Raw genomic sequence first — 18608 nt, 5'->3', positions numbered from 1 at the left:
TGGCTCTTGTAACGACTACTTACATCGGTAAATAGTAACCGGGACCAACGGCTTAACGTGCCCTCTAAAGCACGGATCATCTTACTCTCGGACATACAGGTGATCAGCCTGTAATGTCCTAACCAAACTAGGAATCACAAAAGTGATTTTTGTGATATGTCCCCACCGGGATGTTAACCCGGGACCTCCGGGTCGTGAGCTCAACGCTCAAACCACGGAGGCCGTTGCAAACGTGAAAGGAAGAGATAGTTTTAGAACTGTCAAACTTAAATCCAAGTCAGGATTGGCACCAATATCCCATAGCTGGGAGTTTCTTGCATCTATTGGAGAGATTACAAAGCTTCCTTCAGCAGCTGTTTAGGAAACCTGACAAGGTAATCGAGCTGTCTAGTCAGTGCACCACAGAGGTTGTCTATCTAAATTACAGTGTACTTATTTTTTTCCATGAAATACAGATGATCGCGAATATGCCGGAGCTACAATGGAGCGAGAACAGTTCCAAGAATACCATCCAAGAACTTTCCAAGCTAAGACTGAGTCGTCAAACTGTGTAGAATCTGCGTTATAGTTATGTGGTGTATAGGACACCTGTCACAATAGTATGTTTTCTTAGTCTGTTTATTTTCTTTCTGTTTTACTGTCTCACACCATCCATGTTAGAGCGCAAGAACTATAAGGGAATTGTTACGAATATAGGCGGACAATCCACCCACCCGGGTTTAAACCCGGCGGTCTGGTAAAAACCTGAAACTCACCCTTAGACCCACCCACTACTCAGTGGGTGACATTTGTTTACTGGTTTGACATGATTACGCACTTTACATGGGTAAACTTTACGCAACTGTCAATTAGGAGAATTTCTCAATAGGGCTTTTTAGACCCCCAAATAGTTAACCAAGCTCTCTGTATTGCGTAGGTAACTATCACTTAAAGGAGATAATAACTTACTTTATTTGAAGCTGAAGAATATAAGTAATTGACTGATTTTTTAATTCCTATTAAATTAATTGCCAGCTAATTTTACTTTTTATTGTACTGACCTGAAAAATAATACCAAACCGTTGATTTGAGTCTTTAATTCTTATAACTATATTTATGACATAATTGTCCTAGAAATGTAAACTTTCAAACAATTGTTACCAAGAACTAAGTTTTACTAACAATTGTTAACATCACAGAATTTTCTTAAGTATTTTATGCTACATATTAAACAATGTGGAAATTATGGGTTCCCACATTTACATTTCACCAGTTTAATAGCGCGTCCGTTTAAAAATTAATGTACCTACATCTGTCGCTGTCTTTCCGGTAGATGATGACCAGTACCCAATATTTATAATGACAAATTCAAAACTATCACATCGGAGCAATTCATCTAAGAAAACAATATTGCAATTTGACATTTGCGCATATAAAAGTGCGCAATGCAAACAAATGTTAATGTGGCCTTTTCAAACCTCACTGTTGACTCGCTCACGTCTTCCGTCCGTTGTTACGTGGGTATCCGATGAGCGACAGATAAAACAAAGCGCTGGCTACATTGAATTACCGCAGATTTTTATTTTTTCTTGGGTCCGCATAAAATAGATCCGCGGTCCGCCAATTGGTGACCCTTATTGTAGAGGATATAATATAGAGCTCTGTAGTGCTTTGGTAGTATTTAAAACGAACACTATTCTATAATCTACTGATCACATTTCGTGAGCTATAAATAGACATGTAGATATAAAAACCCTAATATAGTTTTGCTTACCAGTACTTAGCCAAATACGGCTCCAAATCCAATGGGTTCACATTAGGTCCAAGTCTTTCAACTGGTACACCGTTTTTGTCAATAATAAATTTGGAGAAGTTCCACTTGATAAAGTCTCCGATAGTTCCACCTTGAGTACGCTTCAGGAATTTCCACAAAGGGTGTGCAGTGTCTCCATTCACTTCCACTTTTTCGAATAAATCGAATTTGACGCCTCTGTCTTTTGTAAACTTGAATATTTCCTGAGGGCTCCCCGGTTCTTGGCCACCGAATTGGTTGCAAGGGAACGCCAGTATACGCAGACCCCTGGATTTGCCGTATTTGTCGTACAGTTCGTTCAGTTGCTTGTAGTTTGTGTCTGTGAGTCCACATTGCGATGCGACATTGACTATTAAAGTAACGTGGCCCTTGTATCTGTCTAGCTTAACTTCCCTTCCGTTGATATCATTGACAGTGAACTCGTAGATGGTTTTGGCTGTCTCGTGATTCACTTTTGGCACATTTTCTTGAGGTTTCCTGGAGAATAAATACCTACATTGATTTTTCTTTTTTCCTTGACTTACATTAGAGCTACGCATGTGGGTGCAATGAGTCTATCAAGAGGAAGAGGTTAGTCCAAGAAAACAAGAGAAAGCAAAATGAAATAAACCACTTGTTATCAATCAATATGTTTGTTGTGAGGTCAATGACCGACGTCATCAACCAGGTGTGTTGGGTGACATGAAAATGACATGCATTACGAATAACGAATCACTAAATCTACAAGATATCTTCACTTACGTATCTTTGTTATGCAATTCCAAGAACTTATTGACAGCTTGGAAGATATCGTCGGCCATTACATCGGGCATCTCGAGCGCGGCAAAATGGCCGCCGTCCTCCACCGCGGTCGACTGTAGGAGGGTCTTGAACTTCAACCGTAGCACCCAGTCGGGTTGGAAGATTAGGTTGTGGCGGAATTTTATGAAGGCCGTCGGGACTTCGGTTGGGATTCTGCGAAAAAAAGTATTTCGTGGTGTATAATTAGGGTTGAACCACATCTGGCAGTACCTCATAGCCCTTTCCTATACTTCTCCTTGTTCTTCTTGTCCTTTTCTGACACACAGAACCGTCATTTGCTAGAGAGAGAGAGAGCACGCTGTAGAATCGACGAGGCGATAGCGTAGCTGACAAATGTTGTTTGACTCTTAGGGTATGTTATGTTATTGAGCTCTATTTTCCGCATTCAGATTCTCAGATGGTCCATTATGCATGCTGTTGTTGGCTGTATAAGCCAAGCCAACCTGACTGTCTTTCTACAATGAAAATCTTGTAGAAAGACAATTTGACATAGTTTTTTATTCACAATTCTAATTTTAATCTAAAATTGAGAAGATAGTGTTAAGGTGGTTAAGGATAATAGGATTACGAAAGCGGTATATAAATCGAAGGTTGGTGGTAGCGTTGGCATAGGACGACCTAGAAGGACGTATATAGACCAAATTCGAGATGTCCTTAGAAAAGGTTCAGTACAATCTACTCTGGACCGGCGTGCGTGTATGAAACGATTGATGAATGTGGAGGAAGCAAAAAGTGTGGCAGGATCGACGCAAATGGAATTCCATAGACTCTGCTTACCCCGACGGGAAATGGGGGGGAGGTAAACCTAGCCCAGACGCTGGTGGGGAGAGGAGAGTTGCCATTCTATACGTAGTATTATTTCTTATTCTATGCTCCTAAGTCTTAAATTGATGATTTACCTAGTTTATATTTGAAAGAAAACTTACTCATCCATCGAGTATTTCTCCCGCGCACTCTCAGCATGAATCCGCATTGAGGTGGTGATACTGTTGCTGGCCCAGTATATCATCACGTTGTCCAGGAGGTGGGTGAGGGTGAACTTCGCTAACAGGTTCCCGTCGGACGCCTGCCGGTAGTCTTTGTTGGTCCACGTCGAGAACTTCTCGAGGATGTACGCTGCTAGCCCGGCTGGCGAGTCAGTGAGGGCTACGCCTGCGGATGTTATACGGTTTTTCCCACTGGTCACATTGATGGTCAGACTAATCTGACCAACGGGAAGTTTTGTTCCCGTTCGTTAGATCTGCCTGGGTACCTTTGTATACAAAAATGCTAATATTAAATAGACAGATTTTTGTAATAACTAACAAAAAGGCCATGTAACTTAAAAATAGATTTAAATTGCTGGTACAAAGAGCTTAATTAAAAATATAAGAAAGGGACCCGGTGTTGTCAACTTATTCCAAATATTACTGAAAAGTGATTTTACTAAAATAACAAATGTACGCACAAATATTGGTAGTAGTAGTAAAAAAAAACATTTTTTTTTGCGTGTTATAAAGGGAGTAGGCATCATGGTTGCGAAATGGGAAGTGTCGAACATCTTTCGTGTATAAAAAGTTACGATATAAAGTTATTTGTACTCGTAAGTATTTGGGCTGCTGCTAATATTTTGAATACTCGCGCTAATAACGGTTAACAACGCGCTTAGACTCGCCATCCTGTGCAACAGAGGCCGTTTATTGGAGTATTATATTTGTGATTGGTTCACAGTGATAGTCATAATGCTTTTAAAATATATAAAGATAAACCAAAAGTTGGAGAGGTACCAAATGCCGCAAAATAAGACGGGAGGGGACGCTTTTTGACCGGACGGATTTACTCCCACCATAAGGGTTCCTTTTTACCATTTTGGTTTCGAACCTAAAAAGAACATGCAAAACGCGGTAAAGCAATTAAATACAACTTAAACAACTTTCATAGATCTAAATTGAGAAAGTATCCTAAGAATAATTTGATGACTGACGTATCATCTCTCGTCTTTTTCATATTAAGCTGCATACCGTAAGAGCGAAAGAGACATCAATTATTTATTAATAAAAAACATTTTAATAGTTCATCTCTGGCTCATCTGGATGTTATTCTAAAAGGGATATTATAACATAACATAACAAATACTTTATTGCACAAACAGGAAAAAACAAAATACAATGTTACTGTTATGTTATGTGTGTTTATGTTACTTTACCAATAGTATCAGGCTTGGTGGCTTGTATGTGGTAGTAGCCCGTCTCCTGAATGAGGAAGTCCATGTGGTCTGACACAGGGAGCATGCGGTCTGCTAACTCTGGCTCCACCACCAGGCTGGGCAGGATGGGCGCTGTGACAACGACCGATCAGTAAATTAAATTACCCGTATCCCTGGGCAAGGGTTCTACGTTATACCCCATAGGTCTGGGTCGTATTATTCCTTATCTTCTTATCGTGTGGGTTATGAGGTCGACTACCAACCTCATCAAACCTGGTGTCAGGCTTATTATTGAGCCGCCAAAGGCCCCTGACATGGCTTATGTAACGACTACATACATCAGTAAGTAGTAGCCGGGACCAACAGTTTCCATAGCAGAAGCATCATACTTCAGCAGCATTCCTTATTATACGCTACTAGACCATAGAGGCTGTTAAGTACTTACCGAGTATTAAAGCTAGCACGTGCGCGCGGTGTGTGATGAATGGCGTGTTGGTGTGGAAGCCGAGCACGTGTCGCGGGTACATGGTCGCCAGCGCGGCGCCCACCCGCTGCCCCACGTTGCTCCCGTGCACGTAGTATTCTTTGAAGCCCAGGCGAGTCATCAGATTGTGCATGATCACCGCCGCTTCTGGCGTGCCGAGTCCGGGACGAGATGGGCCCTGGGAAAACGAGATTTTACTTTTAACGTGTCAACGTTGAAATTGCTCCTATATCCCCCCCATTATATGCCACTAAAACGTAGCTGACGAGGAGTGAGTGCAGTGTTAACTTCTACGCTGGGAACTAAATAAAGAACATAGAACATGTTTAGCTGCTTATTTCCTCGGTCATGTCGTAAAAACCGACGACAGAGGGATTGTTTCTGAAATTATGGACGATTTTATATATGGGCGATGGACTTTGTATCGATTGCCTGCATTCTAATAGCTTGAAGCTCTGCTGGTTAGGGATAATGGACACAGGAGTAGGGCGAATATAAGGTAGCATCCACAAAGTTCTTGTTTCTATGATTTGTAGTAACATCACACTTCATACAAAAAACTGTACAAAAATTGTTGTACAAGCGCGACTATGTATGTCGTCTGACCCCGCGCCTTTGTGCGTGCGAGTGAGACAAACAGTCTCCACGCTCTCTTTACTCCTTGCAGACTAAAGTACGCAAATTGGGGGTGAAGTCAGACAGCACGGTTCGGTGCGGGGGGCGAAGTGTCGCTTCTAGTTTATTCTCAAAGAGCAAAGAAAGCAGTAGACATACGCAGGCCCATGTTGCTCTTGTTTATTCTATGGTTATTTATATACCTGTGAGTATCCGAATCCAGGCAAGCTTGGTACGATGCATTCGAACACGAAGTTGTGTCCGGGGCGCGGCGCGGTCAGTCTTGGTATCAGCTCGTAGAACTCCCTGAACGAACTCGGCCAGCCGTGCAGCAGGAGAAGCGGGACTACCTGGTGGTGATATCAAGTGATCATCATCAATCAGCCCTCCGAATCCTGCTTAGGAACGGAACTGAAAAGTATCGGCGCCCGAAGGACGTAATATATAACCCCGACGACCTGATTACTCTAACCATAGAGGCGGCCAATCACATCGCGACAACAAGCACTTTAGAACCCTGACACCGAAACCGCGTGGTCGCCGATTTCTCTCATTCAACGCTTATCGCTAAATACCCACTAGAGTCGACTGGTTCTTTCAAATATTATTCTCTCAGACGACGTCCTGAGCCGAGGTTTGCGCCCAACTGGTCATCCTCAGGCCTGTTTTAAATGTTGTACCGTATGTATCCTTAGGTCAAGGTATTATTACACAGAGCAGAGCTACGAGCAGACACAGACAGGCAGTTTATACAGAGCTTTGTAGCCTGAAATAAATGGTTATTATTATCATTTAATTACAGCTGTACATGTAAGAATGTTTTAATTACAGATTTAACATTATATTGTTATTAGGGTTCTGAACCTCAAAAGGAGGAACTCTTATAAGATCACTATGTTGTCCGTCCGTCTGTCTGATTTAGTACTTACTGTGATTCCGTCCTCAACCTTGGGCGTCACTCTCATAAAATGTATATCCAGCCCCTGTATATTGGTCTTGAAGTGATTGTATCTGTTTAAAAATGCCTCCCTCTGCTTAAAGTCGTAGCTGTTCTTCCAATAGTCCAGCACTTGTTGGAGGAAGTGTGTGTTAAACCCGTATGAGAAGCCTGTGTTCTCCAGTGGAGGGGTGAATGGACGTTGGTGGAGCAGACGTTCCCGGAGGTCGTTTACGATCTGAAAATGATGATAAATGATTTTGTGTCCATGAGTTTTATGCTATTGTAATGTGTTTTTATATTGTTTATTGCTTAATATCAAATATAACTTAATGGTATTAAAAAATAAAAATTTATTTATTTTTTTGTTTTATATAGGTCTGATATTGATACCTAACAACAAAAAATTAAACAAGTAGTTATATGCAGATGAGTTATTTTATGTTGCATTTTCATGTAGCATTTGTTTTTGATGTTATCTGTTTGAAGTCCAGTTGATGAGTTCACATATATTTTGTTCCTTGACTGCATCTATGAATCTATCAATATTTTATCATATATACATTTGTTCATGTACACTGTTACTTTTATCTTCTTCCTATCTATGTTACAGTAGAATATTATACACAACTTTTCTGTCAATGACATGATAAGACAAATATAGAATTAGCTACTGTAAAATGTAAATAAATGTAACTTTAACATTATATGTGCATGTTGTACAAAACAGGCATAATAATTTAGTGTTTTTGGAAAAGTATTTAAAAAGTATTTTTCATATTTAATTTTATTTGTTGTCTTAGATAATATTTGTGAAATTATAAGGTACACATTACATTGGGTAGATAAAGATAGTACATATAAAAAAATATGTCTACTTACCACATCGGAAAACTCAATTTCAAAGGGCCTGATTGATTGATCCACTGCAGGCTCCATCGGGTACGAGCCCCACCAATAGTTAGGGTCAAGGTTAGGCATTTCCGGGGGTGTTGTGAGGTAATAGAATATGTAGCATGAAGCCAGACCCACAATCACAGCCATTAAGGAGGAAATGAGCATCAAATTCTAGAATCAGGAACAGACATGCTTGAAATTATTTTTTTTATAAAAGTCACTTTTAAATTTGGCAGTAAATAGGTAGATAACGTAAAAATCTCAAGAAAGTAAAGACTTGAACAATTATTTATAAATATAAATCTGATTGAGAAAGGAAACTTACTGAATATGATGATGATGATTGTGACATTTGCGTGTTCTTGGCCGGCTTTTCATTTTGATTCTTATTTTTCATTTTGATTCTGCGAAAGATCAGAACATCTATTTATATGGCAAAGATACGTAAGTGAACCTATCAGTTACTTACCGGCAAAATTTTTTAGGGTTGTTATGATGATTTTAAACTTTTGTATATTCATGAAACAAAGTTATTGTTACGTTAAGTACTTACTTTTCGATTGAAATTTGAAATAAATGACAGACGAAACGATAATTTGATTTTAAAAGTTGATTTTAAATTGGTTGCGGTTGTTATCTTGGTGTTGTATGTAACTTATGTGTAGGTATTTGACCTTTTGACGTTACAACTAGTGTTGCCGCTCGATAGTGCCCTATCGATAGTTTTCGATCGAACTATCGATAGTTTACCAAAAAACGATAGTATCGATAATTAATCGATAGTATCGATACTATCGTTGCTTCAAAGACCTTGTATAGAATAGACGGATAATATTTTAGAGTGACGATCAAACTATCACAGCTCTCTTTCTTCCCTATGGCAACAATCTCTGTGGAAAAAAGAAACAAACATAGACAAACACCGCTGTCTAGAACGTCAGTGTTTACCGTTTTGAGATGTTGTGGTAGTCAGCTGGATACCAAACCTGCCGTTAGTTTTTTGGTGTTTTGGGACATTATTTTAACTTTTTATATAAACAATCTGTGAAATAGTTATTCATTATGAACCATGGCTTGCGTAGCTATTGGTTGTGAGAGTAGAATGGGTGTAATAATGGAGAACGATCAAACAATGTCTCACCATGGGAAAGTTATCGACCACATAATACATGTTTGTGTGCAAGAAATACATTACCTGGTCTGGTTTTTGTAAAGTTTATTGAGCCCTAAACACGATGCAGACGCATATTTTCAGCAAAGCCGTCACATTTGTACAAATAATTGATTTCACATTTTACGTTAATCAGCTTTGACAGATCATGTACCCAAAGTATTATAAGTAGTGTTGTCCTTTGATATCGATAACATAATATTATGTTTGAATGTAACATCTACATGTTGCGTTATTCTATTCACGTTTAATTTATTTTTCGACCTGTTTCCGATTTGGATGAAGATTACATAAAGATATTGTATTTTCCAGATTTCCTAAATATCCTAATTTACGAAACAAGAAATTAAGAAACAATTAGATTCAGACCATGAAACGAGATAATTCTCTCTTCTGAAGGACGCCTTCTCCTTATTTAAGCCTGTGCTAATTACATTTCGATGTATCTTGCTTTCTATCGAGCAGGATACCAAACAAAAATATTACATAGAGATGCAGTACCAACAATATTCACTCACATATCTCACATAAGGTGAGTTTAAGTTTAGTTATAAGTTTATAGATAAATTTGCAGCTATTTCGTTTTTGTATCCTACATTAGCATGGAAAAAATATTTCAATACAATACAAATATTCTCTATTGCACAAAATAATTAGTATGAATAACTATTTTGGTAATTACCTGTGATTATTCCTTCTATAAATAATTAGTATGAATAACTATTTTTGTAATTACCTGTGATTATTCCTTCTATGTGCAATGTGTAAACATGCAATGCTTGTGTATTTGTGTGCTCCACGTTAATATGTGCCATTCTTGCAGGTAAAGTTATAACGACCAGAGCCGACACTATACACTTCTAAAGAAAGTGAACAAGAGGAAATATTTTTTTTTTATCACCAAAAGTCGGAATTGTTCAGTGCTTCGTAGTCATTGTATTCTAACTATATTGAATAAAAATCTTATAAAGAAGTATTTGCTTTTATTCTTTAATCGCATTGAGATAATCCCCGAAATATACTAGAAGGTCGTCTACTTCTTGTATCGAGAGCCGATTCGATTTCCGGTCAAGTCAATGAAAAACGTGTATTTAATTTTTATAAAAGGGTAGGTATGTGATTTATAGCAACGAAAGGGTGGCCGCAATGTCGTATTAAAATGATACTATAGTATAATATGTGGACTAAATGGACCGTCCTCGACCTCCTCGGCCATAACACCTTGCGAAATGACATAGATTCAAAAATGATAAATTGACCTTTAACAAGTTTGTCCATGATAATTACGTTGAATAAGTGGTTCTGAATCTGGCACCGCAACGTACGGTTCTTCTTAGGTATCTTTCTATCAGGGTACAAATAGGTATCGTTTTAACTAATTTACTTGTGGTTCTACCCACCCAGGTATGGATACTAGGTCGTTATTTCTGTATTTAATTAATCATTCAATTTGTAATGTATATTTTTTTAGATCTTGGACTAACATGAAATATTTAGCCAATAATAATGTCGATAAAGACATGGAACGGCACTAGTGGTTCTGATACAAAAACATATACTATAGGTACGTTTCTATAACAAACCCGCTACACGAGTACAAAAGACGTTACGACGATAGTATATTTATCTCTTTTTAACTTATGACGGCTCACATGAGTGCGAAAGACAAAACCTATGTTTTTCTTTCGTCTTAAATATGCTCCGTCTATTCTATACAAGGTCTTTGCGTTGCTTATCAATAGTATCGCCAAAAAAGAGCTATCGATACTATCGATAGTTTTGTACGATCGATAGTATCGATACTATCGATAGGCCTATCGGTTGGGTAGATGATTTTGGCTGTTTACTATTGATAGTAAAACTATCGATTTTTCGGCAACACTAGTTACAACTCATCTAGTGATGTAAGTGTGATCGATTTTAATCACATCTCATATTATAATTATTAATATTTAAGTTCTACTAGTATTACCTATACCTTATTCTATGGTACTACGTTTGGTCTACAAAAATCTTTCTTTTTATCAAATTAGAATAAAACCATTTTCTAAAAAGTATGAAAAGCAATTTCAAATGAAAATAATAAACGAATTATTGAAGTGTGAAACGAATATGCAAAATAAATCCAGTTGAATGGAGGCTGTCACAATGTGGAGCCACAATTCCGCCCCGCGTTAATTGAACTTGTGGGGCCAATATATGGTTCGCTTCTTTTTTAATTTTTCCACTGAACCGCTGCGCTAGATATTGGTTTCTGTTAGGGTTGCAAAGATTTTTTACTGAATATTTTTATTTTATGAATGGATAAGATTTTTATAATCGATTCGATTCGATACTTTTCGATTTTATTCCAACATACATTCGATATTAAATTTAATAGAACATGTTGTCCTAAAAGGGCGCGAAGTTTTAAAACTGTAACCACCAACTCAACCTCAGTTAGACCGCGATTGGTTGAATAAACATGCATTATACTTGTTTTTTTGTCAGGATGGGCATAGCCACAAATCTGCGTAGATGCTGTGTCTTGCATAATCATAGTATGCAAGTCCTAAAATTAAGAGCTGTGAATCATCTGTCCCTTTCCTTTTCGACGGATATGAAAATGACGGATATAACTTAAAATAAAATTAGGCGGTGTCTGCAGGAATCGGGGCCATTCGTCTAATATTAGATAAGGCTACTAACATCAAGAATAAGTTTATTAACACACATGAGACATATTTCTTAAAATAAATAAATAATTATTAAATCGGGAACGTGATGTTATGTTAAATACGTTATGGTGTTCAGCCGGTGTAGCAGCCCTGTGTGCCCCCACCACGCTTTCATCGCGCTATCACGGCTCTCAGCTCTGTCACCGTTTTCCCATTTTTCCCGGGTACCGTCGTTTTAATCCTATACATCGCAAAAATGAATTCCACTCACAGAAAAACATACCTACGGAGCACAATTTTGTAGCGGGAAAATTTTAAATTCGCGTGGAACGGACTTACTTAGGGCATTCTCGTTTCATGGAAACGCTTAGCAGTGCGGTTTTGAAATGAAATCCTCTTTTGGGTAAACTGGCATCCGAATTTAATATCGAATTCAATGTTTAATTTATTTTATTTTATCGCTCTGGGTCTAGGCGTTGATAGCTTGGCTGTCAATGAGGCGATGATTAAAATTTGGGGAGATTATGTTAACTGAGGTATTTAAATTCACATTTAAATTTGCGTTGAATGTGACGGTAATGCTACGAATAAATAATACGGTAATGATACGAAAGAGTTTTAAATGTCGAAAACTTATTGTGCAATTTAAAGCTGCTTTGTTCCAAACTTTTCCGTGTATGGCTTTTAGGATTCGGCGTGCCTAATCAATGTACCTACTTACCTAATTTCTATGCTTAACTGACACCGCCTTATTACAAAACGATACACAAAGGTTTAAAATTAGTCCGCGTCACGAAAGAAATTGCAGTGTCGCAGATTCTGCTTAGAATAAGGGTTAATGAGTTTTTCATATATTATGAAAGTATACCTTCTATCGTGTGGGTTAAGAGGTGGATTACCGACCTCAACAACCCTGGTATCAGGGTCACATTGAGCCGCCAAAACCGCTGACATGGTTCACGTAAGGACTACGTAGGTACCCATTTACGTATTTTAAATTGGTTGTTGGTGGTTCACCGGGATTCGAACCCGGGACCTCCGGATCGTGAGTCCAACGCTCAACCACTGGACCACGGAAGTCATGTATGCAGGTACGAGTAATATAAGTACTTATGTGACTGAAGCAAGTTGTTTCGTCCTAGTCATAGCTATTAAACGCGTCACCCCGTAGTTGATCCGAGGAGGATGGTGAATACCGGGTTTAATTTCACAGCGCAGCTAAACCGTAGTAAGACGGCGCGCCTGGCCCGGCCTGATAAACGATGTCGCCCTGTCCCCCGGGACGCTCACCATAAACCGTTTGTAGGGTAAGATTATAAGTAGGTAGTATAACGCCACCTACCGAATGTTCAGATAGGCACCTATTTAATGAAGGAAACGAGGAGAAAAACTTGGAGAGCATGAAGGTTATTGTGTGTGTGATAAATGCGAATTCCCCATTTCCGAAGAGAGTGCAGGGGGGTTAAAAAGGCGACATCGAAGTAATTCAACCAAAAAAGCAACATTGCTATTTGACATTTGTTTGCATTGCGTACTTAACTTTTATATGCGCAATGTCAAATTGCAATATTGTCTTTTTAGATGAATTGTTTCGATGTTTTCACTAACACAATTGGCTCGACCATTACAGACGGCAATACGGCTCACCACCTATCGTGTTAATCTTACAGAAAGCTGAGTTGTGGGTACTTAGTTCATCTTGCTATCACGAATGCACCTCTGACTACCCCAATTGGGACAAATCGTGAGCTTATGTTTATGTTCTTCAAAGAGGCACCAATTCGGGCAGGTTACCCGATTCACGTCTGTTATTCCTATTGAGATCAAAGCAATAATTTGCCTAAGGTTGACCTGATGAATCCTATGGTGACATATCATCCGATTCATCAGGTCAACTTTTTCAAGGTTACAGTTAACCTTTACAATTATATTTATATAGCTTGGTCGGAATCAGCTAACTTCTTGGCAATCAACTTCGAAAAAAATAGGTTAGCGTTTGACCTCAATCTCTTTGTCTACCACCAGTAGTTGTGTCGCTCGATTTGCACCAGGGGCCTCGTGTAGGGTCTCGAGGGCAAATCAACTGACGCTGACGTGAGCGACTTTACCCCCATAACCAATAGCCACCCTCATAAATTAAATTTAAAAAATAGAACGCTTGCTATTCTTATTTTTTTTAAGAAAGACGCAAAGACAAATCCTTGATAATGACACAGTGACGCAGGTTGTGCTGAAATTCGCGTTGATTCAGATAATCCCTATCAAGTGGAGGCGGGAGCGTGGTAAGGTGTAAGGGTGGGTCCTTGGCCGATAACGTCACAGGCGCTTAGCGGTTACCAGAATGCTTGACGCACTGGGATGGGGATTTGCCCGTTATTGGCTTGCTGTAGGGCTGCCATGAAGCTTATGAAGACATATTTTACTACACGAGTTTAATAATCAGCTTTCTGTTAGTCTCATTAATTGCTTTAGAAATCGTATAGTTAACAGCTGTAGGATTCAACGGTAGAGATAAGTAGATATTTTATACAGTATACCTAATGAATGATTATGGTCATCATACGGGTTGGAACAGACTAATTGCCTATTTGCCAAGCACTTTTTATATTATTATGCTTCATTGAATATAGCTTGATTTGAATGACAACTATCAGCTCAGTTGGCAAATTTTCCTGGTACATATTTTGTATGCTAAAGTTATATCTATCCTGTTTTCATTCTACTAAAGCTATGTTTAATAAGGCATATCTAATTATTAGCTGGCTTACTAACGATCAAACCTCATTTAATACAGACTGTGCCATTAAGTTTATTTTTAACCAGCAACCCTAAGCAAGTTCGTTACGTGGCAGTCTCTCCGAGGCATCAGATAACCGCCGCTCAAGTTTAATTGAATCCCGAAGTTTCCGTTGCCACCCCTACTCCCGCGCGCTCTGATTGGCGCGGCGTCAGCCCCGTCAAAGACATTGTTCCCGGGAACGTGCCGGGAATGTAGCTAGGGTTGTGCCTATGTATTTTGTGAATGGGAAGGTATTAACCCAATAACCCTTTTGTGCTTATATGGATTGAACGTGCAAGGGGATAGTAGGTATGGTTGTATAGGGGTGAAATATTTGTTTCAGTAAAGGTAGTTGAACTTACCAGTCCTTTGTCTAAATAGCACATCAATTGGAGTGAGCATGTGTTTTTTTTAGTCGAGTTTTGCGACATGATAGGGAAGATAGGGACTTCAACGCATTGTGAGTTTTGAGTAGTACCTACCTATAATATCCGTCTAAAGTGTAAGTAAGTAGGCAAGTAATTCAATATGCGTGCTGGCTACTGTCTTAATAGCCGCAAGAATAGGCACTGTTTTTTTAATCAAACCAACCAGTTATCATCAAGTAACAATAACGTTATTTGCGGTTAGAATGCGTGGCGAATTTTTTGTTTCGTCATTTTTTTATATTGCTACTAGGTTTCACTCGTGACTTTGAGTAAATGGTCTTTTTAAAGTTAGGTACTTACCTATCACATTTATTGTACGTAATTTTCTTAATACCTATCACCATGCTCTATGATGACTGAACAGGGTTGTTATGTGGATAACATGAAGCTCTGCATGCCCTTTTAGGGATTATCGGCGTACTTTATGATGTTACATACATCATTTCATACAAACTTACAAACTTACATAAACTCACACCTATTTCCCAAACAGTAAGCAGACTATGGATTTCTATTTGCGTCGATCCTGACACAATTAACTTAGATTGCTTCTTCCACATACATCAATCGTTTCACACACGCACGCCGGTTCAGAGTAGATCGTACTGAACCTTTATATATTTATGGTGTATGTCTGGTCTACTTATACAGATTTACAAGTTACAAACGTCATTTGCACATTTTTATTTTCGCTACCATGTAAACTTAAACCACAGTTCTAATGTAGACCCTATTTGTTCTAGTTTTGCGTGCGCTTTTGAAAGGTTGGTGGGTTCTGGCAAGGTTGGTGTGATGCCATGCAGAATTAGTTCCACCGGCGGAATGTAGGTTAGCGGATGTGAGAAGTGGTGCGTTCAAGATAGTACGCATGATGTTCAGATAGCTCATTACTACATGTTTTATTGGACTATATTGTTCAGTAGAGTAGATACCGCTAGATAGGAAGATAGGTGGAGTAGTTACCGACACCGTCAAGAGCGTGGCTCTTGAATTAATAATGATCATTAGAGTATGTAACTAACACCGTCAAAAGCGTGGCTCTTGAATTAATAATGATCATTAGAGTATGTAACTAACACCGTTAAGAGCGTGGCTCTTGAATTAATAATGATCATTACAGTAATTAATAATGATCATTAGAGTATGTAAGTAGTCGTTACAAAAGCCATGTCAGGGGTCTATGGCAGCTCAATAATAGCCCTGGCTCCAGGGTTGATGAGGTTGGTAATGCATCTCATAACCCACACGATAGAAGAAGAAGAGTAGGCAGATTGTCAGCAAATGGTGGTAAAAGAGAGTTAGAACCTGTTTCACTTGCTGATGAACTGTCTCTCAAAAAAGTCCAATAAAATGTATAGCAATTCTATCAGTGGGATAAGATTTGGATAGGCTGATATTTATACCCATTTGCCAATGTGTGTTATATGAGCCATGAAAGAGGCCTTGCTGATAAACTGTGGTTGCCTGGAAGAAATTGCTGCATGAGCAATAAGGCCGCCTGTTGTGCTTTTCTGTATATGTTGTCCTTATCTCTGTATTTTGTGTCCATTGTGCTCAATAAAGTATTTTATGTATCTATCTATCTGTCTGATTGCTACACACCCAAAAAAGTGTCCAATAAAAAGGACAGCATTTATATCAGTTGGATAAACTCTGGGCATGTGCCAATGTGTTAATATGAATTATGAAAGACGCCTGTGCGGGTCAAACAAAGGATGGAACCAGATACACTGAAGTCGGTTATTAGTGGCACCCCGGCGTCAAAGATTTCCCTCATTAAGCGCTTACGCGCAAGCCGAGTTTCGCGCCCAACGTTTCTGCTGAATCTGAGGGTTCTCAGCAGTCGCTATTTGTTCGGCCAACTTGTAAATGCTATTTGCGGCAATATCCAATAAGTCACGTCAAAAAAAAAACGCACCTATTTGTATGTATCGTAAGATGGATTTATAGTTCCATCATACGCCTCTAAGTGTTACCCGGTAACATGTTAGTTACCTACTATTATCCACAATCGCTAAACAGCTGGAGTAATTTCATCGGCAATTAAATAGATAATTATTAGTGTTGGATAACTTGCGCTACGAAGTATTATTGCATAGTAGCTGTCCGTCCGCGACTCCGTCGGCGTAATTTTTTTTCCGTCCCGCTTTTCATCCCCTAAGAGTTGATTTCCGTACTAAAAACATCTTATCACTGTCATTGTCATTTAAATCAGTTAAGTGGTTTAAGCGTGAAAATGTACAGACAGACTTAGTTACACTTCTAGATACTTATATGATTAAAATATGGATACATACGCTCTGCTTCACTGCCTACAACAAGATTATACCAGTTTAATTATAGTTTTAATCACAAAATCTATAAATACTCCATTGCGATTCGATTTTACGCAACGATTTATTAATATGATTCCGTAATATAGGAGTAAATCAATGAAATTGCGAATTATATTTGCATAATGCGCGGAGGCCCGTGTTGCTCTATGCATAATATGGATAAACAATAAATAAGTGTAACAGAATATATTCCATTTACATATATAAATATTATTTATTTTGATTTCATTTAAGTATAGTAAAGAAACCCAACGTGGAATTAAGAATAAGTAAGTAATTTTTTTTTTACTGGCCGCATTGTGGCATAAAAATGTTCTGACTTGGTTAGAGCTTCAGCTGGATATATGATCCACGCAGGATATTTTATTTTTGTCTGCCATACGCAATAATAATAATGTTCTGAAAGCCTTTAGATTTATTTTTTTCTTTTCTTTTTTCTGGTTTTGTGGCAATTCGAAAAGATTTTCAATAAATGTGGCCAGTAGGTAGATTGAATAATAAAGTAAAATCTCTTTTTGTTACACAGTAAGTATAGCAAAAAAAAAAAGCCAACGTGGAATTAAGAATAAATAGGTATATAATATTATGTTTTTTTACAATAATCTTTTTGGTTATAAATATTAATAATTAAAATAAGTACCTATTTACTGGCCGCAACGTGACATAAAAATGTTGTGAACGCCTTTAGATTTAACTTTTTTATTTGCTTTTTTTCTGGTTTTGTGGCGATTCGAAAAGTTTTTCAGTAAATGTGGTCAGTAGGTAGATTGGATAATAAAGTAAAACCTCTTTCCGTTGCAAATATGCACATTTTTCAAAAATTTGACACGTTTTTTTCAGTTTCTTTAATTTATTCGTACGTGTACTTACTTCGTATTTTAGTTGAAATAACAACCTGTATTATATAATTTAAATCGTGTTAACTTATTTTCGCTTCCAATTCACTTACACTTTCTATCATTTATTACTCACTCCTTCGTTAGTGCAATCAGTTTATCTCATTAATAATAATAAGCAGTGTGTGGGTACATACTAAATTCTTGTTAGTAACATCTCGCTGTGTTCCATGCGGGGCAGATAGAGGAGACCAATCTGTGATGATATATTATTTAATGACATAGGCGCGCGTTTAACCAAAATCTAAGGTAAGTGATGATGTGGTCTAAGGTGGATCACGCTTACCGAGAAAATGTCTATTCACTCTAGCCTTGAAGGCTCTCATAACGAGTTGGAAAACAAACGACGGCAGACAGTTCCAGTCCTTCCAGACTATGCATTTAAATGTTATTTCTAGGAGATATGCTGCGGGCTTAACGTAAGCGCGCGACTCTTTCTCGTGTCGACATACGTCACCCGTCACTCTCTCACAGTACTGCACAGAAAGAGACAGATGATCTCTGTCGCGGCGAGAAAGAGTCGCGTGCTTACGGTGCTAAGCACGCTGGTAACCTGTGTTTATCCATTATACTTCAGAATTAATATCAAGACCGAAAAACGTTATTTTCAGTGTAACCCTACAGATATGT

General features: G+C 38.4%; 1 protein-coding gene and 1 long non-coding RNA gene across 4 annotated transcripts; one reads left to right on the top strand and one right to left on the bottom strand.

Moving 5' to 3' along the window:
* Positions 1 to 764: 764 nt before the first annotated feature.
* Positions 765 to 8391, bottom strand: LOC126377490 (juvenile hormone epoxide hydrolase-like). 3 transcript variants are annotated; one of them, XM_050025221.1, is made up of 11 exons: positions 8265 to 8391; positions 8037 to 8115; positions 7697 to 7882; positions 6807 to 7052; positions 6081 to 6227; positions 5224 to 5440; positions 4779 to 4910; positions 3520 to 3745; positions 2534 to 2746; positions 1754 to 2269; positions 765 to 1040 (listed from the first exon to the last, which is right to left on the bottom strand). In XM_050025221.1, exons 2-11 carry the CDS (start codon positions 8106 to 8108, stop codon positions 1028 to 1030), a joined length of 1968 nt encoding a protein of 655 aa, XP_049881178.1. In that variant the 5' UTR covers positions 8109 to 8115; positions 8265 to 8391; the 3' UTR covers positions 765 to 1027. The 3 variants fall into 3 exon arrangements, with proteins under 3 accessions (XP_049881178.1, XP_049881179.1, XP_049881180.1); XM_050025222.1 differs by lacking the exon at positions 8265 to 8391 and adding an exon at positions 8181 to 8199; XM_050025223.1 differs by lacking the exon at positions 765 to 1040 and having other exon boundaries at positions 1062 to 2269.
* A 588-nt stretch (positions 8392 to 8979) lies between these two features.
* LOC126377488 (uncharacterized) lies at positions 8980 to 9855 on the top strand. Its single transcript, XR_007567862.1, has 2 exons — positions 8980 to 9414; positions 9706 to 9855. It is a non-coding gene; the product is annotated as an uncharacterized LOC126377488 (long non-coding RNA).
* The last annotated feature ends 8753 nt before the right edge of the window (positions 9856 to 18608 follow it).

Source organism: Pectinophora gossypiella, chromosome 23 (genome assembly GCF_024362695.1).
Source record: "Pectinophora gossypiella chromosome 23, ilPecGoss1.1, whole genome shotgun sequence".
Classification (NCBI taxonomy): Eukaryota; Metazoa; Arthropoda; class Insecta; order Lepidoptera; family Gelechiidae; genus Pectinophora; species Pectinophora gossypiella.
The sequence above is the reverse complement of the archived record's forward strand: the minus strand, read 5'-3'. Positions and strand labels throughout refer to the sequence as shown.

Coding starts and splice junctions, on each gene's coding strand:
- LOC126377490 (XM_050025221.1), bottom strand. CDS start 8,108: ATGAAAAATAAGAATCAAAATGAAAAGCCGGCCAAGAACACGCAAATG. Junction 7,053..7,696: donor AAATTGAGTTTTCCGATGTG/GTAAGTAGACAT, acceptor CATCATTTTCAG/ATCGTAAACGACCTCCGGGA. Junction 2,270..2,533: donor GAATTGCATAACAAAGATAC/GTAAGTGAAGAT, acceptor TTTATTCTCCAG/GAAACCTCAAGAAAATGTGC.